A 26,759-nucleotide genomic window follows, 5' to 3' on the forward strand; every position below is an offset into this window, starting at 1 on the left:
GAGCTAAGTCCACGAACTGCGTTAAATCAATTCCAGTTGAAAGTTCTTTCTTGATTCTCAGTTTTGTTGTGGATGACTGAGGTAACCTGATAAATGAAGTGCTTTCAAACCAGTACTTCTTTATTATTTACAGCAACAGTGGAAATAACCATAATGTGTGAACTTTTATACAAACAGCTACATAATGCTTTCTCTCTCTCTTTTTCCTCCTGCTCATCGAAACGTGCTGGGCACTTTTTGACTCTGGAAATTTCTTTAATAAAATTTTTTTTAAAAATGTTAATGTTCTACCACTAAACAAACTGCAGGTACCTGGAAGGATGGTTGTACAGGAAAACATTCAAAGAAATCATCAAAAGGAAAAGAATAGAAGCCTGCCTATGAAGTGATCAGTTTTTTAACTGGAAATAGGCTATAATACTAATTTGTATATTTTGAAGTCCCACTCCACATGCACATCTGTAATAAGACTACTGATCACAGATGTATCAATAAATACATTTATTAATCAGCTCTTGCCTATTTGCACAAAATATATTAATTGATATCTTAAATTAGAAGCAACTCTTTATATTATGTATATATACTCTTAAATATTAAGTAATATGCATCAATTTCATAATCAAAATGGACTTGTACATAGACACTGTACTTACCACTAAAACTTTCAGAATTAGGTGATTCTGATAGGCAGATTCCAATCTATGATTCTCTAAAATATTAAAACAAAATGAAGTAATTTCTCTCAGTAAGAAAACAACATGGGAGCATTGTCATGAGGTAAAGTGAGACCTGTGCTGAGGACAGATGTGTCCAACCCTGGAGCTAAATGTGCTAGGCTGTCAGTCACACTGTTCCTTACCACCAAGAACATCAAGCCAGGACACATTTTTCATGGTACTGCAATAGCCTTATAGTCTGAAATAATTTTTGAAATATTACTGCTACAAAGATATTTGCAAAGTACTGGCAAATGATCCCACAGAAAGCCACCTAAAAAAATAGTTAACAGTAAAAACTGTTGATAACCTATAAGAAGAGGCCAATAAATAAAGGTTTTTGTGTATGTGGCTTACAAGGATTAACTTGAAGGGAAACTAAAATTTCCATCCCCATCTGGAAAAAGTGACACTACAGAGATCCCATGTGACAAAAGTGACAAAAAGGAAGATTCTAGAGAGAAGTGTCATCTTATACAGACAGGTAGTGTCTGTATCAACTCAGCCATTTGGCCACTGCCTGACCTTGGGTAAGTTACCTACCTTTCTGAAACCCAGCCTTCTCACTAACAAAACAGGGCTGACCACCCTTCTCCCAGAGTCACTCTCAGGATCAGAAATAATATAAAACCTTAACCTTAGGAGGAACACAAGGAAAGCATTCAATAAACAATAGATGTTATTGTTTTATAACTAACAAAAATAATTTAAAACATCTTTATAGTCCATGAAGTTAAGACCTAAGTGTCTTCCTAGGGAATAATATAGCATATTTGTTTGAATGAATAAATAAAGAGTGAACAGCCTATCAAGACCCCTTTAACTTATAACCACGTCCCTCCCTTACCCCAGATACATCCATCAGCGCCTGCCTTCGCTGAGCTCAGGGGCAGTCCTCAGTGCCCCATACCCACTAGACAAGCAGTTTTATGTTACTAGTCATGGTTCATTGGGCCAAGTATCATGAAGATAATATTAATCTATTTTACCCTCAGCATAAAACACAGTTACAGTATTAGGAGTACAGGTTTTAGACAGACTCTGAATTAGCTTAGATCTACTTCTGCTATCCTAACCTTCTTAAGTGGCAGTATCTTTACCCATAAAATGGTGAAATACTTTCCATTTCTTGGTTTTCTGAGGAGGTAAAAATGAGATCTTGTGGGAAGAACATAGTAATTACCACTGAATAAATGAGAGCTGGGATAACCATGATATGAAGATCAGTGTTCACAAGGCTGATGAACTTTTCCTGTGTCTCCACAAAGACCTCAGAGAAACATCTGTCTTATCTATCTTCTCCACAGGTAGCAGTGATATGGATCCTATGATCTAAGCAATATCTTACAGGCAAATAAGACATGAATACAAAGCATCAAGTCTTACCCCAGGAGGTTAAAAACTCAGCAGCGTATCTATAGAGACGGTTCATGATCTCAATCACGATGGCATAGATGATGCTGGGCATGTACAACAAGATGCTGGTCCACTCAGACCCACTGTTCTCATGTAGACCCAAGGCCCAGATCTCCAAATCGAAGTAAATCATCATGACATAAAGAGAGAAATAGAGACAGAGGCACACAAATGGCAGAGAAACCAGGTAAATGCGCAACTGTCTCTTGTAGCTGGGGTACAGAGGTTCCTCCCTGCCAGTGACAGAATTGATACCCAGAACGCCATGATATCCCGGCCTCGGCTCCTCAAATTGCCTCTTCATGACCAGGGTCCCCCACCGGTAGGTCATGTTGGCACAGCCACGCTTCCACACTTCCAAGATCACTGTGGACCAGATCAGGTTGAACGAGGCAAAGATCACATACTTGTCATAGTCTTCCCACGCAAACAAGTAGTAAGGTAACCCAATGATGGCCATCGGGATTAAGGCAAAGGTGAAGTATTCCAAAAAGCCAAAGTAAAGAGCAATGGTTTCCCCAAAGTAGCCACGAATATTGTCTATAGCAGAAGGAAAGAAAAAACTTAAGTACAGGATACCAAAGACTTTCTAGAATTATTTCAGATAAGCTCATTCAGTTTTTGGTTTAGTGGGGATCATTCAGTACCCTCGTTTCTCAATCACTATGTGGTGGTAAACCCATCTTCCATGCAGTACAAAGACCATGCCTTTCTGTTTGACAAGCCCACATTTCTTAAAGCGTAGGGCCAAGGGGCTGCTGGGGCTGATCTGCCAGTTACCCTGGCTCTGATTCCCTTTTACTCCCTCACCTGGTGGATATCTTCTCAGAGAACAACTCATATTGATGCTCGTGCAGAATATTTGAGGTCCTGATTTAAGTTCAGCCATGGCCATTGAATCATTTTAATTTGGAGGTTTACCAATAATTTATGCTCCCCACTTTAGTGTTACAGTTATAAATGTTCTTTACAAAGAAGACTCCCAATTCATAATATCTGGCTCTCCCTACCCAAAGTTATGAACTTCCATCAATGTATCATGGCAAATTTTTCAATACAAAAGAAAAATTATTCAAAAGTATAAAACAGGATAATATACTTAACTTCTAGCACAGCCAAGGAACTTATCTACCTATGCCTTCACATATGCACTGGGCAGAAAAAGGTCCAACCAGCATTACTGCTAATATTCTGTGAACTCAACACCAGCTAACCAACCCACATGGGGAATGCCTAGATTGTAAGAGCATCCAGCACTGGGACAAGGGTGGGATGTGAGCTCGGAAGAAGTAGGGCAGCAGGCCATTATTTAAGAAATAATCAGACTTGGTTAAAAGGTACATATACATATTTTAAGACAATGTGATCAAATCTATGAAGGTAGGTTAGAATGAACTGAGATAAGCGATTATCTCCTATCCTTAAATATTCTAACTAACTCAGGAGCAAACGAAAATGGTAGGTAGGATAAGGTCACTACAAATCTGAATCAAAGATCAAAGAATATCCTAACAATTAAAAAAAAAAGGTATTGATTGTGCTGAGCTCCAAAGCAGATGATCTCTCCCTTTGAATCTTGAGGAAGCTCAAGATTTGTCTGGTCCCCAACTAGTATGACCAGTCCCAGCAACTCCAGAAGCCTCAAATCCATACCACCTATGCCCAGCCTTCACTATCAACTCACTTCTTCCCTTACTAAGAAGTAGCTAAGAGATACTGTCACCTTATAAATCCTAGAGACAATATACAAATTTACTTTTACAAAGTAAAAAAGTGTTATAAGTAGAACATAAAATGACTCTAATATGACCTAGAATTATCAAAAGCAAAACTTTTTCTTTCAGAGAATACAAGAAAAAATTCAAAATACAATTTAAAAGTGTGATCTTAGAAACAATTTTTGCTTATTATTATAACATTTTAAGTTGTTTTTAGAAATGGAATTTGAAAGAAATTTCAGAAGGATTCTCTTAAACGAAATCAAAATAAACATGTCCCTTAAAAAAAAATATGATGATAATAATGCTGCTTAATGCTGCTTCCACATTAAATGGAATACTTATGCTTACAAAACATAACCAAACAAAAAAATCTGAACATCCATATTGACATAACTTTAATGTTCAACACATACCAAATAAGTTAGTAATTATTCTTACAGCTATATTCAGAGGAAGATGGAGATCCAATAATATACACAAGAAAATTATTTGGGCCTCCCAGTCTGCCCTAAGGATGAGCACAGCGTGGCCCACTCTCAATAATTAGCTCTTCAGACACAGAAATTTTCAAATGCAAAATAGTCACAAGCAAACTAAATTGTTATAAAGTATTTTTATTCTAACTTTGACACATATTCATGAAAGCTACTCTGAATTGCCTGTTTTGTTGGTGAAATTTAGTAAAAGCCTGTAATTCAGCTGATGTAGAATAGTATTAGAAAGTTAAAAAAAAAAAAAAAAGAATAAGTCATCTAACTCATCTTATCCTTCCCCAAAAAATGTTGTCCCACATGCATCTGGTGAGCACCGTGTAGCAGAGCATTAAATATCTGCCCAAGGCCGATGACCCCACCACTGGATCGTAACTTTTCATTAAAGGTCTTCCTCTTCTGTAAGAGAACAAGCATTGACACATACCTACGGGCTGATACTTTAAGGTAAACCGAGTGTACCAGGTGTCCTCAAGCTTCTTCAGAGCTTCATTATCATGCAGTGGAAACACCTGAACCACAATGCCAGACGTGAGCAATCTTCTCACTGCACAGGGAAAATGTGCCAGACGACATAAAATGGATTGGAGACCCTCACGATACACTTCTGCAAATACTACAAGGACACTCCACGAAGGAGTACTACACAAAGGTCAATGTCATACTGCTTAGTCTAAGCATGTACATTCTTTTGTTTTTCAGAATGTAAATATCTTTGCTATTTTCTTTTAGAATGAGATCAATACAAGTTGATATAAAATTTTAAGCGATACAGAAGTATACAAATTAGAATATGAGAAACCCGTGTTATTTTTTCCCCTTCTCTCAAAAATAACCACTGTAAATGGCAACGTAGTGTATAACCAGACTTCAAAATACACATCCATAAATGCATACTTTAAAAATAAGAAAGAAACCATTTTATACAAATCACATTGTTCTACAAGGTTTTCTCATGTACTAGCATATAATGAATATTTTCAAGGCCAAGACAAATACTAAGCAGGAAATGTCCTTTTAACAGTGTCATAATATTCCCTTGTATGAAATACTATAATTTAACTAATCCTCTATCAAAAAATATTTGTTTCCCAATGGGAAAGCCACATGCAGAAGAATGAAACTGGATCCCCTCTCTTACCACACTCAAAAATTAACTCAAATGGATTAAAGACTTAAATGTAAGACCTGACACCATAAAAGTTCTAGTCAAAAACTTAGTAAAAACTCTTCTGGACATTGGTCTGGGCAAAGAATGTATGACTAAGACTTCAAAAGCAAATACAACAAAAACAAAAATAAATAAATGGAACTCAATAAGCTAAAAAGTTTCTGCACAACAAAAGAAATAACCAATAGAGTAAATAGACAACCTACAGAATGGGAGAATATATTTGCAAACTACACCTCCAGAATCTACAAGGGACTCTAATGAATTGGCAAGGAAAGAACAAATAGCCCCAATAGAAAGTAGACTACAGAAATAAACATGTTTTTTTCAATAGAAGATATATAAATGGCCAACAGACATATGAAAAATACTCAACATCACTAATCATCAGGAAGTGCAAGTTAAAACCACAATGAGATACAACCTTTCACCTAGAAGAACAGCCATTAATTAAAAGTTAAAAAATAATAGAAGTTAAGGTGGATGCAGTAAAAAGAGAATGAAAAACAGTATGGAGATTCCTCAAAGAACTAAAAGTAGACCTGCCATTCAATTCAGCAATCCCAAAGGAAGAGACGTCACTGTATTAAAAAAAGACACATGCACTCATGTTTATCACGGCTCAATTCACAAAAGCAAAGATATGAAATCAACCAAGTGCCCACCAACTGATGAATGGATAAAGAAAACATGGTGTATAAACATGTACACACACACACACACACACTCCATGGAGTACTATTCACCATAAAAAGGATCAAATAATGTCTTTCACAGCAACTTGGATGGAAGTAGAAGCCATTATCCCAAGGGAAGCTCACAACAGAGCTAAGCAATGGGTATACATGATCATACAGAGTTCTATAATGAACACTAGAGATTCAAGTTTAGAGAGTGGAAGTGGAGGGGAAGGATCGAAAATTACCTACTGGGTACAGTGTGTACCAGGGGTCCTCAAACTACGGCCTGTGGGCCACATGCGGCCGTGTGATAATTCTTGTTCCCATTTTGTTTTTTTACTTCAAAATAAGATACATGCAGTGCGCATAGGAATTGTTCATAGTTTTTTTTTAAACTATAGTCCAGCCCTCCAACGGTCTGAGGGACGGTGAACTGGTCCCCTGTTTAAAAAGTTTGAGGACTCCTGGTGTATACTGTTTGAGTGACAGGTACACTAAAAGCTCTGACTTCACCATTATACAATTCACCCATACATCGAAAAATCATTTCAATCTATTGAAATCAGAAATTCATATGTTTATTTCCTTTTGCTATTATAAATAATGCTAAAATTCTTATACAAACACCTTTTCCCACTTGTCTATCATTTCCATATTATATACTTAGCAGGATATTTACTGGGTCCAAGGCATATATATTTTAAATTTGAACACATACTATAAAATTGTCTCTAGACAAATTTTACCAATCTGTCCTCCCACTACGGTAAAGGTAAGAAAATGTTCGGTTCTTCTCATTGTTCTTTATAATGAGCAATCTTCAATCATTTTCATCTCTTCTAATCTATAACAAAAGCTTACATTTACAAACAGCAAATAGCAAACTCAAACTAAGACTTTCTACTTTCAGCCATCATTTAACTAAGCATGATTTGAATATTCGTGCACTTACCTGGAAAAGACTAATGTTACCAAAGACAGTATCTCCCGGCAATATTAAATGGAAATGAGAAATTCTCTCCTCAATAGTAATTACTCAGAATGACTCACTGGTGGGGAAAGTGTGCTTTTAGGTCTTTAAGAGGAAGTGTGTTCAGTAGAAATGGAGAACTCAAATGAACTTGTACCTTATTTGGGGAGATGGAATATTTTCCACAGGAGTTCCTAGTATAGTCTCTTACTGAAAATATGCCTCTAAGATGAAATTTGCACAAAGAAAGGATCCTTTGCTGTTTTCATCCATTGGTAAGTTTTGAGTTCTTTAAGGTTTATCAGCTCAGCTCCCCAGAGGATACCCCCTTATCGTCTATCTACCTGTCACCAAAAATAGGTAATGAGAATATCAGGCATCTTATCTCTCAGTGAGGACCAGCAAGTAAATGTCTGCAACATGGAAGAGAAACATAATTTAGGTTTTCAGCGCAGAAATTCTAGATTCAGACAATGTATTCTCAGGACTGGTCCTTATCATAAACTCTTCCAAGTAATTTAAAAGTAAACCTAACTTCTTAAAAATGAGGAAAAAAAAAAAAAAAAGAGGACATACCTGATATTAATTATAGGAAAAAGTCTAGGTCTGAAGGACAGATTCTTAACATGCAGTTATTCTTATAATTATATTTTCATAAGTTACACACAAGAACAAAGTTTTTCTTCTTTTTTTTTTTTTTGCTGGGGCTGGGTTTGAACCCGCCACCTCCGGCATATGGGACCGGCGCCCTACTCCTTGAGCCACAGGTGCCTCCCAAGAAGAAAGTTTTTCAAAGCTAGGGGTAGGATGAAATCCTCCTTAATGACTAAAAAGGGTGGTATCCTCACAATATCAGTAACTAGGGTAAAAAGACATGATTTAAGTTACATCAGCCTCTGGCGCTGTCAAATACATATCTTTTTATCCTAAGGTGTTTCAGTGGATTTTTCTTGAGCTAATGTGACTTAAATTCAATAATACACAACTATTCTGATTCTTATCCCTTATTCGGGGGGCTCAGGCCACAGCTCATTTATTCTTTCTCTTATTACCCTTTGAACTGACTTATAGCATCTAAATTACTATTTTACACTTTCTAAGTTCTTTTTTAAAAGATGATTCCATTCTACCATAGAAGACATTCCAAGCAGACATAAAAACCAGCTCGTATACTTCTAAAAATAGGGCTGTGAACTAAAGACTCAGAGAGAATAGAAAGCTGCAGGTCCTAAATTACTGGGCTTCTCTTCACCATCAATGCCAACAGCACAGTTCTGTTTTCAGCTTCTAAAAACAGAGGTTTTGCTTTTTTTTTTTTTCCTTTTAATCCTTCGACCTTCTCATGTTAACTAAGAACATAATACTAGGAAGGAGTCCTACCTTCAAAGGAAAATATGATGCTCTGTGGGCCTATTTAAACCAGATTCCTTCCTGCAAGAGTGCCGTATGATCTCTTGTCAAGTCCTGGGGTTATGAGTATTATATTCCTTGAAAAATTAGCCAAACACATCAAAATCTAATTAAGAGAGACTATCAGTAGCCTGGTTTATAGTAGGACCCTCTGAATTAGACAATGCAATAACCAAACTAGCATGGTACCGCTTCAATCTTTGGTTCATGTGATATGTCTGCTTTAACAGTAAAAACAAAATCTCTCTTCTCATGGCTCCTTACAGTGTCTGCTCTGCAGGGAGAAGCAGGCCCCGCTGCCTCCAATCCAGCAGAGAGAGAGTGAGTGCATGAGCGCCCGCAGGGAACACGACAAGAAGAGTAGGGAGCACACGAAGAGTAGGGAGCACACGAAGAGTAGGAGGGCATCACAGGACGTGCAGGCAGGCAGCCTTTGCATGATGGCAGCGGCCCCCTCACTCCCTACAGCTGCTGCTGTGCCCAGCTCGCTGACTCTGGCACTCAAATAAACAGATCCCTTTAAATTTAATGAAGAAAAAATGCTCTCAGGGATACCTGTTTTCCAAACACATTCTCATGTTCCTGCATTCCTGTACTGTTTTCAGTAAACCCCAAATATGCATCAAAGCACAGTGTGCATGTGTGTATGCTGCAGGGCCCAGCAATATGTCACACACACGTACAGTATACACTGTATATATCAATATCTGGGTCTTCTTACACGTATTGCTACTACATGACATTTACCTGAAATCTACTCCATGATTCATATAAGGCTGGCTTAAGATTTTAGAGGCCAGATTGTATCTAACCACTCTAATTTATGCACTCCTCTATGCCGAAGACATTCAAAAGAATATCTTTTATCCTAGTTACTGATATTTTGAGGATACCACGTATACCCTTTTACAACCATAAGGCTGTATAAAGAACATCTATGTAACATTAAAGGCATAATATGTCAGGTCCCATAAATCAAAACAGGATAACCATCTGATAGACATTTTGAGATGGAACTTTAACTGAAACTAAGTGACAACCTTTAGGATACAGTTAATATGTAAGAAATTCTTAGATCCCTTAACTCTGCTTTCTAAAGAAAGTCTTTCCTTAGGTTATACGCATGATGATAGATTATTAAGAAGTAATAGGAAAAGGCAGGGGTGGAGGGCATGCAGAGATCCTCGCTTATAAGGAAACAAGAAATGAATGACTGCCAAGAGCAATGCTTGAAAACTAAGACACACACGCTGCCAATTTCTAGTTCTCCACATTGCTTGCCATTTGATGGAATGAGGGACAGCTCTAACATACACATCTCACAGCGCCATCTAACTGCCTCCAATCTTGTTTATAATGACACAACTTGCTATCTACTTAATGAAAGCTTTCCATCAAAACACATTACAGCAAACAGAAAGCAAATTCATAATTATTATGTGTGTAATGAAAATCAAATTAAACATGAGATGTGGAGCATGTTTCTCATGAAAGCCTGGCACCTTTCACGGCTTTGAGGGGCATCACATCCAGCACATCTTCCCTCCCAACCATCCTCAGAGACACTGCCCACAGAATAGCTCCCACAAAATGTGAAGGTGGAAATGAGCCTTTCCATTTACTCCTGTGGGTTAACCTAATGAAAATCTAGGATTTAAGTTACCCTAAGTTTTATTAGTTCTAAAATTTGCACTGTCAGAAGGTAGTGAGTTATCTCGGTTGTTCACAGTCAGTTACAGACTGAACTCCTTGTTCTATTTCCCCTCTTCTCACTACTGCACTTGACTAGTCTTAAATAAAACCAGCACATTGTACCCCATAATAGCATTAATGCACACAGCTATGATTTAATAAAAAATAAATAAAATAAAGAATACTTATTTACAAAAGCCTCATCCCATAAGCAAGACAGTCATTTCTATGATTGCTTCAGGACAACAGACCAGCTCCCTACAAAGTCAGAGAAATCTATTTATATGTTTCCTTCAAGGCTTTCATTCAGCTGTAAGTTTTTCTCTTTGAAGCAGCTGAGAGCATCAGGAAAACTGCTGCTCCATTGTCCCATCTGATGAAAGAGTACACTCACTCTTTTCTCTGTCCCAGCCACATCTGTACACACACTCACAGGCAGAAGCTGTGATTTTCACATGATGTGCTGATCAGTGCAGATGAACAGGAAGAAATGGAATACTTTCACTAGCCACCAGGATAGCACCTCAGCCTGCTTTGTATTTTATTTGATGCAAGACCCAGCTGCGTCTGAGAACATGCCTTCCCACTAAGAGATTAAGAAATATTTAAAATTTTTGAAGAATGGCATCAAACAATCACTGAAATACAGAATATGGCACTCCTGGTTATGAAAAGAAGCAGAACGCTATCTCTGTCCTGTTCTTGTTCATGATGCCAACTTAAAAATAAAGGAAACAAGAAAGCAAGAAAAAGCAAACTAAAAACTCAAATCACAAACTAAGAAGAGGTCTTGATAATCAGCCCAGGGTAAATGGAAAGCATTCATGCTTCTGTAAACCCAGGCCAAGTGGACAGAGGGTAGGGTTCTCTAACACAGTAAGGGTGTGAAACCACAGTCCCTTTGCCCAGATGCAGGCCAAAGAGGATGCTTTGCAAACCCCTGAGGGATGTCTCCTCCCTACCTGGCACCACAGCCGGACAACACAGGCCAGGATAGAGGGGAAAAGGGCTGGTCTGCCATGTTGGAACAGAGTCGCCTGCTGTAAGATAGATGGTATCTGTCTCGGATGGCCAAAGACAGGTCTAGACACCCAAAGCAACAAAATCCTTGTAAAAACAGGGCTCCACAGACTTGGGAAACTGCACTGCCAGACAAAACCTAAGGTTTTCACTGTCACAGTTCCCTGTTGGACACCTCCAGCACCCCTTTTTTTCCAAAAACAATCTGGGAAAAACATGAGTTCACTAAAAAATAAGTAATACAAAATAAGCAACAACTACAAAGAAACTGGTATAGAGCTACCAGGGAAAATACAAGGGAAAAAAAGAAAAACCATAAACAAAAGGTATAAGAAGAACAGCAGAAAATTACAGCATCAAGCGAGAAAAAACTATGAAATTCTTTGTGAAGTTAAAGAAATTCAAGGAAACATCACTTCTCTGAAATTAAAACTCAAAGGAGAGGTATAAGAGCTGAAGGAGAAAACTCAAAAAAGCAATATCAATGGCAGGATAAAAACTATAAAAAAGAATGAAAACACAGAGAACTGGTAGATAAGCCTAAGAAAATTATGTAAGAATGAAGACTTAAAAATATTACAGAGACAATGTAAGAGCTCACATATACAGCAGAACCTCCATAGTTGGCCCTCTCCCTACACTGACTATCTCCTTAAGTTGACCGACTTTTCATAGCCTGGACATGCACCACACATACAATCAGCCAATCAGCACAGTGGACCTAGTTCCTCATGCTGACCACCTCTGTATGTTGACCAGTTTGTTACAGTCCCTTAGATGGTCAGCTTACAGAGGTTCTCCTGTATGTAACTGCCCTTGTTTAAGACAAGAACAGAGCAAATACAACCAGATAATTTCTCAAAGACAAATGAAGAAAATTTTCCCTCAAACACAGCCATCTTTAATCCTTACACGGAAAGAACATATTCACTGAAAGAACTGATACAAAGTAACTGGTATCAAGACACGTGCAGATAACTGGAAATGTAGACAAACAACAACATTCCCTGCATTCAAGTTTCCTGATAGGTGGAAATGTAGATAAACAAGAATAACAAGTCCTCCGTTAATTTCTTTTTAACTTTTTCTTCTTATTTTTAATTTTTTTTTAATAGGGGAAAGTGTGAACACAGTCCCCCACTACCGCAAATTATGTAGCTGAGTTTTCCACATTTGGAGAGATCGCAGGGGTCAGCACAACCAGAGTGCACTGGATAAGCCTTACCCTAGGAAAACCACATTCATGATCATGGTACCTCCAGGTAAGCATGCATCCTGCATCCAAGTTTCCTGATAGCTCCTAAAAGCCACACAAATCGACAAGGAGGGAATGCCCACTGCATGACTTGGAGACAGGAGACTACAACGCATAAGTCACACAAAAAAGGCCCAAGAACCAGAAGAGATCTGGGCAAAAGTCCAGAATGGTAGAAAAAGCTCAAAAGGTGTTACACAGAAGAACGGGGAGGGAAGAGGGGTCCAAGGTATACGAACCCAGTTAACACCAAAGAGGACTCACCGCCCTCCTTCAGGAAGCAGCCCCAACACTGAGTGTGAAGTTCCCAGAACAGGACTGGGACCTGATGGGTCAGAGCACTGACAACAGGAGGAACTGAAGAGCTTAGAAAGTTCACAGAGCAAGAGGTGGCTGACTTGGGAACACGGAGGAAAGTGCCGGAGGAAAGTAATGGTCCTTGGAAGTTAACAGCCTATGGGGAAGGAAAAGAAGTAAACATGATTCAGAGTCCTAGTAAAGAAAGATTCCACACCACACAGGCTCTCCTCGTGGTTGATATAGGAGTCTCCTCAATATTTATATGTTAATGAGAAAACGGTTTTAAATAAGAAAAAACAGAAAAATCACAAACAAAATAAGACTTGACAAGGGAAAAATACCATTAAAACAGGAGTTTAAAAGATTCTTGGAGAAATCTGCACAAATCAAGTCACGAAACTTGATAAAAGAAAATCTAGATAAAATAAAAACTTTTCTAGAAAATATACCCAAACTGACCCCAGTATTGATAGAAAGTCTAAACAAACTAATTTCCATTCATGATTTAAAAGAAAACTGTTCAAAAACTTAATCCACAAACATTGAAGCCAGATGATTTCATACAGTAATTCTAACAAAGACCTTAACTTCCATATAGTAATAGAGAAAAAAAATAGGAAGAAAGAAATCTTAAACTTCATTTAGCCTTGCTTTTGTTCTTCTGTTCTTGAGACAGAGTCTTGCTCTGTCACCCAGCTAGAGTGGAGTGGTGTCTTTATAGCTTACTATAACCTCAAACTCCTGGGCTCAAGCAATCCTCCTGCCTCAGCCTCCCAAGGAATTAGAACAATAGGTGCCTGCCACGCTAAGCATTATTTATATTAAGAAATCAAGCCATTTTATGCAAATCCGTAATTAGAGTAACCTTAACAATCAAGAGTTTCAATGCAGGTGAAAGAGATACAAATATAAAACCAATGAAATTAATTAAAATTCTATGTTAAATGTGAATTGAGTATATCAATATACAAATCATGATTTTGTTGTTGTTGTTGCAGTTTGGCCGGGGCTGGGTTTGAACCCGCCACCCTCGGCATATGGGGCCGGCGCCCTACTCACTGAGCCACAGGCGCCGCCCCATATCATGATTTTTTAAAAATAAATTTCCTAGCCTTTTCCTCTGAAATGGGGAAAAAGATGGCATACCCATGCAGCAAAAGATTGTTTTTAAAAAGCACAGAAAGAAGCAATTCCAAAGAAAACATAACATCAAAGAAGAAAAAAAAACCCTCAGATTAGACTACAAAACACCCAATTATATTCTAATATATCCAACTTAAAATTATAAGTTTACTTCTAATGATCAAAAACATCCTAGCACATGCAAACTGAAATAAAGCAAGAGTCATAAGACAAGGCTGAATTCAAACAACCTTAATAACAAAACATTATGCAAGATGAAGAATAATACTTTATAATGATAAAAGGTACAAGCTACAATGAAAATCTTTCAAAATCTGTATGTAGCCAAAAGAATAGGTACCAAATTCATAAAACAAAAGCAAAAGAAAATACAAGAAGCAAATTGGTAGGAACATGAGGAAATTCCTATAGCTGCTGGGAATCTCTAGGGCTATGATGGATCAGGAAAACAAAACCACAAGGGATATAAGAACTAAACAATAAAATTAACAATGTATGTGATACAACTAGTCAGAAATACAATTTCAAAAAACCTAAATACTCACGTCACATGAATATTGATGCAAAAATAAAACAGCAAGAAATCAAATTCAGCAAGAAATTTAAATAATACACCATAAGTAAGTAGGGTTCATCATGGAAATGCAAGAATAATTTGATATTAGAAAGTCTGTTAACACCACTTACTATAATAATAATGTCACAGATGAAAAATATAATTGTCTTCATAGATGCTAGAAAAGCATTTGATAAAATTTATGGCTACACAAAAATTCTTAATAAAGTAGAAGAAATGGATACTTTCTAAACATGATAAAAATTACCTAAAATCAAAAGTCAACACCATGCTGAATGTTCAAATGTAAGTATTCCCATTCTTAAATGAAGGATTAACTATAGAGGGCAATATGGCAAAATCTACCCCAAAAGAGGCATATACCTTTCATCTAACAATTTCACTTCTGGGATTTTTTTTTTTTACTTTGTTTAAAATGAAAAAACTGGAAGAAAACAATTAGATGTTCATCAACATGATGACATCCATACAATGGAATACTAGATGGCCTAGAAAAGTTAGACCTAATTTAGAATGATGATCAAAATATATTTTTATTTTTATTTTTTTTTCAGACAGACTTACTATGCAGCCCTTATAGATAGATAGATAGATAGATATAGATATAGTTTTTTTTTTTTTTTAGAGACAGAGTTTCACTCTGTTGCCCTCCGTAGAGTGCTGTACCATCACAGCTCACAGCAACCTCTAGCTCTTAGGCTTAGGCAATTCTCTTGCCTCAGCCTCCCAGTAGCTGGGATTACAGGTGCCCACCACAACGCCCAGCTTTTTTTTGTTGCAGTTTGGTCAGGGCCAGGCTTCAACCCGCCACCCTCAGTATATGGGGCCAGCGCACTACTCACTGAGCCCAGGCACCACCCCCTCAAAATATATTTTTAAATAAAAAAGCAAGGTCCAAAATTGTTTGTACCTTATACTCCTCAATCCTGTGAACACATGGTTCTCTTGAACAATATTTCCCTAAGGGTATAAATTAGGGGGGAGAAGGAAACTTGGGAGCACTGGGTAGGAAGAAGACAACATTTCATTGTCTAAGTTTTTGTATGTTTGAATTTCTGTCATACATAATTTTTTTCAACTAAAAAACTAACAGAGACGGCGGTGCCTGTGGCTCAAAGGAGTAGGGCGCCAGCCCCATATGCCAGAGGTGGCGAGTTCAAACCCAGCCCTGGCCAGAAACGGCAAAAAAAAAAACTAACAGAGAATAAATGTGAAAATTACAAAATGCTTGGGGTAAGTATTTTTCTGCTAAATGTTATGTAAATTGAAGAGAACAATTTATATGTCCACCACATAGACTGTAAACTCTGTTTTCCTCAGCATCCTGATACGGTCCAGAATAGGCTAGAATAAATGCCACATTCTTCTTAAAAAGAAAAAAAAAAAAAAAAAGGTTTTCTATAAAAAAGTCAAAATAAGGGGCCGGGCGTGGTGATTCATGCCTATTCCCAGCACTCTGGGAGGCCGAGGCGGGTGGATTGCCTGAGCTAACAGGTTCAAGATCAGCCTGAAAAACAAGACCCCATCTCTAAAAATAACCGGCATTGTGGTGGGTGCCCGTAGTCCCAGCTACTTGGGAGGCTGAGGTAAGAGAATTGCTTGAGCCCAAGTGTTTGAGGTTGCTGTGAGCTATGACGCCAAGGCACTCTACCTAGGGCAACAGCTTGAGGCTCTGTCTCAAAAAAAAAAAAAAAAAGTGAAAATAAACAATTTAACCTAACAAAATACTTCAAAATTCAAGAAGAAAGAAAGTACAAGAAAAATTCAGGTTTGGAAAAGTTCTATCAAAGTAAGGCAAAAACCCCACCACAGGAAAGGAAGTTAGGAAGCTTTATTAGAGAGGCAAAGAAAAGAAAATCTTCGAAGGCGTTCTGTACCCCTCCTGTCTAAGGAAATGAGGAAGACGGGAAAATGAAGCATCAGCTATGAAGAATTCTTGCCCCAAACTTTCAGTTTACCAGAAATACAGAGGCTAGAGGAACAAGGAAATAATCAGAAAAGCCATATAAGACAAATGGCCCAGTCTCTTCGGCAAGTCACAGTCATGGAGAAAAAATGCAAAAGAGAAACTATTCTATGTTAAAAGAGACTTAAGAAATACACCAACCAAACAAAATGGGTGATCTTTGGATCTTAGCTTGAGTAAACAAGCTCTAAAATATATTTGGTGACAACTGGGAAAAGGTGAATATGGACTGGTTTGGGGGGATCTGTCCTCCTTAGGGGAAGAGGGAAGGGTAGCATGACACTGACTATTAACAGGAAACCAGATGAGGGGACACAGACGCTTGTATGTTTTAAGTGTATTTTAGGCAGCAAAAATGGTCGGAAGCCTTATCACTATCCGGGTTTGAAGCAAAGTGGGAATTATGCATCAAGGTAAAACTCTTTCATTCTGCAAACTAGTATTCTCATTAAAATGAAATTACATAAAACTAAACAGTTACAAACTGCTAATGTGCATTCAGGTATTACGTCATTTTGTACGTCTTCCTAAGCTTGTATGTGCTCATACCCAGGGAAATCAGAGGAGAGAGAAAGAGCTCCAGGAAAAGACAGTATCTCTGCTTGTATATTCCTCCACAGATTTTCATTACATTACACAATGTTAGGGCATAAAGTCTGCTAATTTTAACTGAGGAAAATGTGTGTGTATGTGTGTTCGCACTGAATTTTAAGCTAACTAAATGCTGTGAGACCTTGATAATTAAGCAGGAGCAAACTATATAGAATATATTGATTTAAAGGTGCAATATAATGAGGCTTAAAGGACAAAAGATACGTTCATGACAATATGTTATTGTAAAGCTCTGTTTTTCATTAGGAGAAAAAGCTCTGTAATTTGCTAATTATGTCTATTAAGAAGAAAACAATTTCATTAGAATGTATATTCACAAAACTCGTTGATAGAATGACTTACATAATGATTTTCCTGGATACAATTTTGCCTGGGGGTAACCAGGGATCATTTTTTCATCTTTAGCTCTAAGATTTTCAAGTTCATGTTTGATAATGAATTGACATTCTGCCATTGTGAGGAAATCATCATTGTTATCTAAAATAAAACAAAAATTTCCAGTTATTTTCTCAGTAATAATAAAATTAAGTAACAATATTCTAATTATCAGAGATGATAGAAATGATATAAATAATAAACAATGAATATAATGAATAATCAAACTATAAAACTTGTAAATTAAATAGAATATAAAACTCATATATTTTATAAGAATAAAAATTTTCTTTTTTTCCTTTTATTTTACTTTATTTATTTTTTTCATTGTTAAATCATAGCTGTGTACATTAGTGCAATCGCCTGTACCCATTCTAAGATGCACCATAGATGTGGCCCCACCCATTACCCTCCCTCCACCAAAACCTCCCTAAAAATTTTCTATTATGACTTCACATAATACAATTCTTAAATCATTGTAATAGTTACTATATAATATGCCAGAAACATTCAAACAACACATACTTAATTTCATTTAGTACCAATGAGCAGAATTAAATTCTAAAAAAACAGTGTTTTTAACCAGGGATAGAACTGGAGATGTTTGCCTATATGGCAAATTCTCCTCCTTCAAACTCTCAAGCCTATTTCATTCCCTTCTGGAGTCAGACATCCCTTCCATAAATGAGAGAAAAGAAAACCTGATAAGAAAATGTCACTTTTTGACAGGTAAACCTTCTTAAATGAGGTAAAGTTCACCTTGATCATTTATTCACTGAAGTATAAAAACCCACAGTAAGTAGGTCTGAAGAAGTCTAATCACATCTCCTAACTCTGAAAGCCCTGGAAGGGACCAGTTTCATTCTGAATACCCCAGCTTTCCCAGTCCTCTATTGGAACCAGCTTTGGGGCCAGTAGAGAACCAATTACCCTACCACAATCAGCAAGAGCCAGAAAATTCAGGCAATGAGGTTTCTGGGATACTGAACTACTACTTTGTTTCCTATTATAAGATTTCTTGATTACCAAGCCAGTGAATATTCCTTATCATAAGATTAGAAGATAAATTATGTCTGTCCTTCTAATCTGTGCTCATCTATTCTGGAGGTGGCAACGTATAGTCTGTGGGCCAAATATAGCCTGCTACCAGGTTTTATGAACACCGTTTTTTTTATTGCACCATGGTTTCACCCATGTAGGGTCTAAGGCTGCCTTTTGCTCTGCGATGGCAGTACTGAGTAACTGCCGCAGAGAGCAAACGGTCTGCAAAACCTAAAATATTTTCTATTTTGGCCCTTTACTTAAAAAGTCTTATGACTCCTGATCTATTTTCCAAAAACTTCTTTTTGATAAATGAATTCTGATAGAAACAAGAATTTGTGCTTACCATCAAAACCTCTGAAGTTCTGTCGGGTTCCGTACGTGAAGGCTCTCATGGTGTTATCATTGCACTCTTTGACCAATCCCACTGCTTCTGCCCCAAGTAACAATCTAATGTTGGAGGCACCAACAAGATATAAATTCTGATTTTCTACTGTCTCTTTCTCATACTTATTTAACAATGGTCTAAACAACAACTGGGCACCTTCGAAAACAAAAGATGAACACAATCTTAGAACGAGACCGACATACAAGTTTCAAAAATGAAAACTTTCTAAATAAACATAATGTTTCTAGTTGGGTGCAAGAAAAAAAATCATATGATTTAAATCTATCTTCCAAGTAAATAAGAAATATAAGCAAATTGGAGATGGTATGAAAGTGGTAACAGGATAATGAACAGAATTTATACTTATCAAATGTATTAAAACAATGATAAACAGTAATAAAAACTGTATATGACACTATTATTATTCAGGTAACTTATAGTAAAGGTATTAAACACTTTGATAAAAGGTATATTCAATTTACAGAAAAGAAGAAACAAATGAGATCCTTAACTTCACATATATTAAGATAAATGCAAAAACCACACCAACATTATTTCCTACTTTTCACACTGCAAAGATGTAAAAGTTTGACAATAGGTTGTTGAGTATGGTGGCCATGGACGTGCCCCACTCTACCCACTTCTCCCCTTTAAAAGAGCTTGCTCCGAGAAGCAGCGTTGACTACCAGCCATCTGCTACCCAATCTTTGGATGTCACATCCTCACACCAAGGCCATGCTTCCCCACGCTGTTCCCAGCCATTGACTGGGCATGGAAGGCATGCTGGAACAAGGCCAGCGTCAACAGGGCTTTCCTTTAAAGGGAACTCTGAGCCTGACTGACAGTTTCTCAGAATTGTGCTGTGGTCTGAGGCTCTTCATAGTCAACCTCTTTCCTTCCCTCTCCTTCCTTACAATGAGGTCTGAACGCTCTCTATGCCCATCCCTCCCCCTTAGTTTTCCACAAATCTTTCCCTCAATAAACCTCTAGCACATCATATCTTATCTCTTGCTTGGAAGACCCATGAGTGCGTGAGGAAAGGCACTCTCAGCTACTTCTAGAGGAGTGGAAATTGGTATAACCTTTATGAAAACCATTTATCAATATTTTGTTTTGAAAAATTGCAGTTTCCTTCTTCGCCACAATTCAATGACGACTTTCAAATTATTCAGGTGAGCCCTTTGCTATTTGCTTTCATGTCACCAAGTAACATGCTTATATAGCTTTATCTTGATTTTTCAGTTTTAAGCTTTAGAAGATGAGAATTTAGCTCTCTTTTCTTCCCACCTTCACCATTTCTATCCACTATGCCTATCACCCCATTCTCACTATAGAGCAAATGATAAAACTGAGACAGCAACTTTTAGGAGAATGGAAAGAACATGCGTTATATGACTGCATATGTCATTCATAGCTGAGCTTTACAGTAAGCCGTGATTTTTCTTTCCTGTACTTTCCATTCTCCTAAACGTTGCTGTCTTATCAGTTGCTTAGTTTACTATGTACTTATAAAAAATACAGTATCCCAAGCTCTCTGGCAATTGTCTAAGTCTCCTTAAGCACTGGCATGAGAGATACCCTATCATCATCATCTTAGAGAAATCTTTTTTCACTCTACCCTCAGACCTCACCGACAGCTAATGAGGTACAAAATTCTAGATTGAAAATCCTTTCTTCAGAAATGAAAACATTATACCACTGCCTTTCTAGCTTCCAATATTTCTTCCGTTAAGATGTCTGGCTCGGCTTGGCACCCGTAGCACAGTGGTTATGGCACCAACCACATACACCACGGGTGATGTGTTCGAACCTGTCCCAGGCCAGCCAAACAACGACAACTCTAACAAAAAATAGCTGGCATTGTGGCAGGCACCTGTAGTCCCAGCTACTTGGGAGGCTGAGGCAAGAGAATCACTTAACCCCAAGAGTTTGAAGTTGCTGTGAGCTGTGACGCCACGGCACTCGACCCAACCTTCCCAGGTTGCTGTGAGTTTTGACGCCCAGCACTCTACTCTGTCCCCCCCAAAAAGAAGTCTGATCCTTTATATCCAACCTATTTTCTGTTTTCTGAAAATCTGTTATATTTTCTCTGTTTCCAGGGTTCTGAAACTTTCCAATAAAATGCCATTGTCACCTACTATCCTGGGCATTGGGTGGTCTTTTCCATCTGAAAAAGTATGGCTTCAGTCTTGTGTTTTCCTTTGATGACTTCTTGTTTTTCTCTGTTCTCTTTATAGCACACCTTTTATTCAGAATTGTACCTCCTAAACTAGTCCTCTAATTTCCCTATTTTTCTCTAATATTTTCAAATTCTTTACCTTTTTGTTCTTCTTTCTTGGAGATTTTTTTCAACATTATCCTCTAACCCTTTTGTTGGATTTTTAAATTTTGATGTCACATTGTCACTTCATAAGAGCTGCTTTTTTTCTAAATGATTATAATATCCTATTATCGATTTATAGATGTTGCATTTTTCCACAACTCTGAGAACTGAGATTTTTATTCTCCTTTGGTTTTCCTCTTCTGCATTATTCTTGTTGCATTTATCTGTTTGTTTAGTTTTACCTTTTTCTTTTGTGTTAGGGATTTTTTTCAGCTATCTGGTGATCTTTTGTTATCTGCCCATGTTTTAAAAGGGGGCTCTCTGAGGCTAAATAGAAGTTTTGAGGGCTGGAAGGAGCCGGCAATGAAGGCTATTAATGCAATGTAGTCTGGCCAAGCCATTTTCCATTGACAACCCTCTGATTTCTGAACCTTTAGTTTTTTTTATCTTGAGCTGGTCAAGTTATCCAGAGACAGATTGTCCAATCTGCTTCCTAGATGGTTTAAAGTTTAAATATGGCTGCTAGTGGGCAGCGCTTATGGCTCAGTTCAAACCTGGCCCCAGCCAAACTGCAACAAAAAATAGCCAGGCATTGTGGCGGATACCTGTAGTCTCAGCTACTCAGGAGGCTGAGGCAAGAGAATCGCCTAAGCCCAAGAGTTGGAGGTGGCTGTGAGCTATGATATCACAGCACTCTACTGAGGGCAATAAAGTGAGACTCTGTCTCTAAAAAAATAATAATAAATAAATAAATATGGCTGCTAGTACGTTAAAAACTGAATTAGGTATGGGACTGGTGGGATGGGGGAGGAGGATGGTATTCAATTAGTATCTTATATTTAGCACATAATCTCTATCTTCAATTGTGCATTGAGTCCCCACACTGAAAACCACACATCTGGCCTTCTCTGGAGAACAAGCCTCAAGTGTTCCACAGGAGCAGTAGAGTACAGAAGGAAGGCAGGAACTTAACTATGTATTAAATACTTTTGTCAATCCTCTTTTTTTCTAGGTACTATTCTTATCTCCACCTTCACAGGCCCCCAGTGTCACTAATTCTTGAGTCTTTGGGGGTATTCTGTTATATAAACCAAACTGGATCTCGATTTTCTCCCCTACCAACCTAAGTTTTAGCTTTCTCAAATTTGAGAAATCAATTTCTATTCATCCATCTTTTTCTTAGCTTCTAAAATGTTGTTGCTGTTGTATCTTCTCCTTTCTTTTTGTCAATGTGGACTTGGGTTCTTTATACTAATATTTTTTAAAGTACCTTTATTTTTATCATCATTTTAATAGCTGTTTAGAAGAGAATTAAAGTAAATATGGCTGCTAGATTCACTATCTTTACCTGGAAGACCCAAAATACTTGTTTGGGAAGTTTTTTTAATTGTTGCCCAAACAGTGCAGAAAGACACCCATCCCCGCCCCCGTCCTTGTGTGTCCCTGAAGACATACAATCTTCAGAAAGGAAGGTTGGGAAGACACTGGAATCTTTCATACATACTAAGACACTACTAATATTCTTAAATCACAGAAATTTTAAGGAAGGGAACTCAGGTTCAGTGAGACACCTCAAATTTTAGCTAGCAAATATTCTTGTTAAGTTTCTTGCTAGTTCAATTATTTGGAAAAATTTTCAAGTTCTACTTTGATCAAAATTCTATTTTTAAGAAATCGCTTCAGTTTACAGTCACAATTTAAAAAAAAAAAAAAGGAGTCTAAGTTTACTCCAGTGTTTAAAGACTCAGTAGCGTTTAAGATGTTGTTCTATGCAATTTATGAAATGTTTGCTCATGTAAATCATCCTCTGCCTTCTCTCCCAGAGTGAATGACTGTCACCCTTCAAGAGAAGACTAAACTGTGGTGTCTTATGTCATCCCCTGTCACTCCAAAAAGCACTGCCAAAGTGTCATGCTAGCCTTCCCTTTACTTTTACAGCAAATATACGTATGATTCATTCATAAGTGTCATGCATTGCTTTGCGGAAGCTCTACCACTATCAGAATTTCTAAGAACTGGCATTTAGTCTGCCTACCTGATGGTAACATTCTTATAAGCAGAGACCTTAGACCTTATTTATTTCTCTGTTAGCACCATAACTGACACACAAAGAACACTCAATAAATACTTGCCCAGTTACTTGACAAATATTTATTAAGCACCTATCCCACACCAAGCATTGTGCTAGGCATAGCTTTTAGAGCTGTGAAGAAAAGCACTCGTGTTCCTTATACTTTAATGGGGACTTAAAATTTAATATTAATTTAAAACCACCTAAAGTCTGGATAGATGATAAAGGACAAAAAATGAACATCAGTAAATAATATATATTTGTAAGAATTGTAAAGCACATTTATAAATACATTTTTAGTTACTGAGCATGACTACATCTGACGAGTAACTATTTTACTCACCTCCATCTTTCTTTTTAGCAATAATTCTATTTTTCAGCCATTCTTTGGTTTCTTCTTTGACATCCTGAGCAAGTTCTATAACCACCAACGGTGTGAAAGAAGTCTCATAAGTATCCAAAGCTGATAAGGTCACTTTCATCTTCAAAAAATCTTCTGAAAATTAAAATAAAAAGCAAAAGTGGATTAAGGCAAAGAGAATTATACTACAGACTATTTGCACTTTCTCTCAATCACACCTAAGTCTGGCTTCCAAGATAAAGGTAAATTTCTCATGATCCAGATGAGTAATATGGTAGGCTCAACCAACGGTTCAAAGCATACATGTGAGCCGAGCTTTAGAGAGAACAACATCCTTATGTGCAAGCAGCTCAGAAGGTCGCACAAGAGACATATTGAAGGTACGTAAATGTCAGGTAAATGAAGGATAACAGTGTAAACAGCATGCTCACACAAGAGAAATAAGAAATGTTTACAAAGAATGTAACATCTTAAAAGGATTTAGAAGAATGAATAGAAGGTTGTCAGACAGAACTATGATCCCCAACCCCTGGTCCATGGACTGGTATCAGTCCACAGGCTGTTAGGAACCAGGCCACACAGCAGAGGGCAAGCAGCAGGGTGAGCCAGGGAAGCTTCATCTGTATTAACAGCTGCTCCCCATTGCTCGTATCACTGCCTGAGCTCCGCCTCTGGTCAGATCAGCATCAACATTAGTCTCAGAGGAGCATAAACCCTACTGTAAAAAGTGCATGCAAGGGATCTAAGCTGCATGCTCCTTATGAGAATCTAATGCCTGATGATAAGAGATGGAGCTAAGGCACAGATACTAGTGCTAGGGAGCAGCTGAAAATACACATTATCATCAGTAGATCTGACTGCAGAGAGACCATTACAAATTGCTGGCAGACTCATATCAAAACCGTATCAGTGAGCAGCAAGTGACAAATAAGCTGCATCTGCATTATCGTGAGTTGTATAATTATTTCTTTATAAATTACACTGTAATAGTAATAGAAATAAAGCACACAATAAATGTAAAGCACTCGAGTCATCCCAAAATCATCCCCCACCCTGGTCTGTGGAAAAATTGTCTTCGACAAAACTGGTCCTTGCTGCCAAAATGGTTTGGGACCCCGAAGATAAACAAAGAATGGTATTCTAAGTAGAGGAAATGTATTTCCCTACAAAATGATGATGAAAGGGTACACAACAGGCTCAGAGAAATACAAGTGGTCAGGTAAGGTTGGAACATTAACTCTAGGGGAGGAGGAGGGAGGGTGGAAATGAGCTGGTATCTAACTAAGACTCCTGATTGCAGAGGAAATCAGTTTTGTCTGATATACAATAGGAATCACCAATTCACCATGAGCAGGGAATTAACGTAGTCAGCATGGACCTATAATATGGAACTATTACAGATCAAAAGGGTCAGCCTCGCATGTGGAAGACCAGTTAGGAAGCCAGGAGAGAAGTCAAGAAAGAGCTGATACTGCTGAACGGTGGCAATGGAGAGGAAAGGACAGAACAGAGAACCTGACTCCTGAACTGAATGTGAAGACAAAAAAATAGAAAAAATGTTAATGGGTAATGAGAGGGTCAGACTGTAATTATACGGAACTCTCTATGGCCCCCATCTTAGCTGGCCAGAACCACTGCTAGACACGTCCTCCAAAATTACATGTTCTAAAAGTGACACAATAACTAAGAACGCAAGCCAAGACTTCCACTTCAGGACAGCAGACTAAGGGTTCAGGCAATTCTTCTGCTAAAGATGCGCACAGAGAGGTTGAACATCCCTAATCCAAAACTCCCAAATCTAAAATCTGAAATGTTCCAAAATCTGAAACTGTTTGAGTGCAGACAGGACACCATAAGCAGAAAAGTGCACACCAAGTACTTAACACAAACTTTGCTTCATTCACAAAATTATTAAAAATATTGTATAAAATTTCCCTCAACCTATGTGCATAATATATATATGACATATAATAAATTTCATGTTTAGATTTGGGTATCACTCCCAAGATATGTCATTATATACATAAAAATATTACAAAATCAAAAAAAACAATATCCCAAGCATTTCTGATAAAGAATATTCAACCTGAATTTTAAAAAATCTTTCTGTGAATATTAAGCAAGGCAGAAAGAAATAATAGAGCCCATATCTAGAGGAAACAGAAAGAAATGAGAAAGCTCAGCATTTGCAACTAGTTTCCCTACAGCCTCTGCCAACTTGGGAAGAGGTAGCTCTCGCATTAGTAGCCAAGGAGGGGTTCTTTTTCATGAGAGGTTAGAGGACAAAAAGGGTAACTAGTACAGAGCCCACCAAGGAACAAGGTCTGATAAAATCCCCACTTTGAACTGGGACCTAAAGTTAAGGGTGAATCACAATTAGATCACCCTTAATAGGCACTAAATTATAGGTTAATATCGTCTCAATCAGCAGACAATAATATGCATGAAAATGGGTGGGGGGGGGAGCAATAGAAACAAACACTCCAAATAATGGAGTTAGTTCAAAAGACTTTAAAATACAGGGTGTCCCAAACGTCACCATAAACAGGAAAAATTCTCCACAGCACTCCAGCCTGGGGCAACAGAGTGAGACTCTGTCATAAAAATAAAATAAAATAAAATATAAGAAAAATTAATAAAGTCACATTATATTTTACATATCTTTATATTTATGTAAAAAATGTAGAGGAATATTTTGGAAATGTTTTATAATGAATATTTTGTAAGGAAAGATATATTTAGCTACAATTTCCCATTTTCCATACATATATATATATGGAAACTTTCAGGACTCCCTATAGTTGTCATATGTTCAAAGACTTAAAAGGCAAGATTAAGAATTCTGGCAAAGAACTAGAGCTATTATATAATCGAAATTCTAGAATTTAAAAATGTTAGAGTCACATGGTGGCTCATGCCTATAATCCCAGAGCTTTGGAAGGCCAAAGAAGGATCACTTGAAGTCAGGAGTTTTAGACCAGCCTGGGCAACATAGAGAGACCCTGTCTCTGCAAAAAATAAAAAAATTAGCCAGATAAGTTGGTGCATGTGTGTGGT

At 37.6% G+C, this 26,759-nt stretch overlaps 1 protein-coding gene and 1 non-coding gene across 3 annotated transcripts in view; both read right to left on the minus strand.

Moving 5' to 3' along the window:
* The window catches only part of ANO10 (anoctamin 10), a 252,988-nt gene that overhangs the window by 214,978 nt on the left and 11,251 nt on the right, over positions 1-26,759 (minus strand). For both annotated transcript variants that reach the window (XM_053598704.1, XM_053598705.1), the window contains exons 2-7: positions 23,685-23,837; positions 18,906-19,103; positions 17,486-17,620; positions 4,775-4,894; positions 2,106-2,675; positions 657-712 (exon numbers count right to left, since the gene is read on the minus strand). In XM_053598704.1, the coding sequence (XP_053454679.1) occupies positions 657-712; positions 2,106-2,675; positions 4,775-4,894; positions 17,486-17,620; positions 18,906-19,103; positions 23,685-23,823 (1,218 nt within the window). In that variant the 5' untranslated portion in view covers positions 23,824-23,837. The remainder of the gene's footprint in view (positions 1-656; positions 713-2,105; positions 2,676-4,774; positions 4,895-17,485; positions 17,621-18,905; positions 19,104-23,684; positions 23,838-26,759) is intronic.
* On the minus strand, positions 12,403-12,560 carry LOC128593037 (U1 spliceosomal RNA). The gene has a single exon (XR_008382220.1). It is a non-coding gene; the product is annotated as a U1 spliceosomal RNA (small nuclear RNA).

This window comes from Nycticebus coucang, chromosome 8 (genome assembly GCF_027406575.1).
Source record: "Nycticebus coucang isolate mNycCou1 chromosome 8, mNycCou1.pri, whole genome shotgun sequence".
NCBI classification, from domain to species: domain Eukaryota; kingdom Metazoa; phylum Chordata; class Mammalia; order Primates; family Lorisidae; genus Nycticebus; species Nycticebus coucang.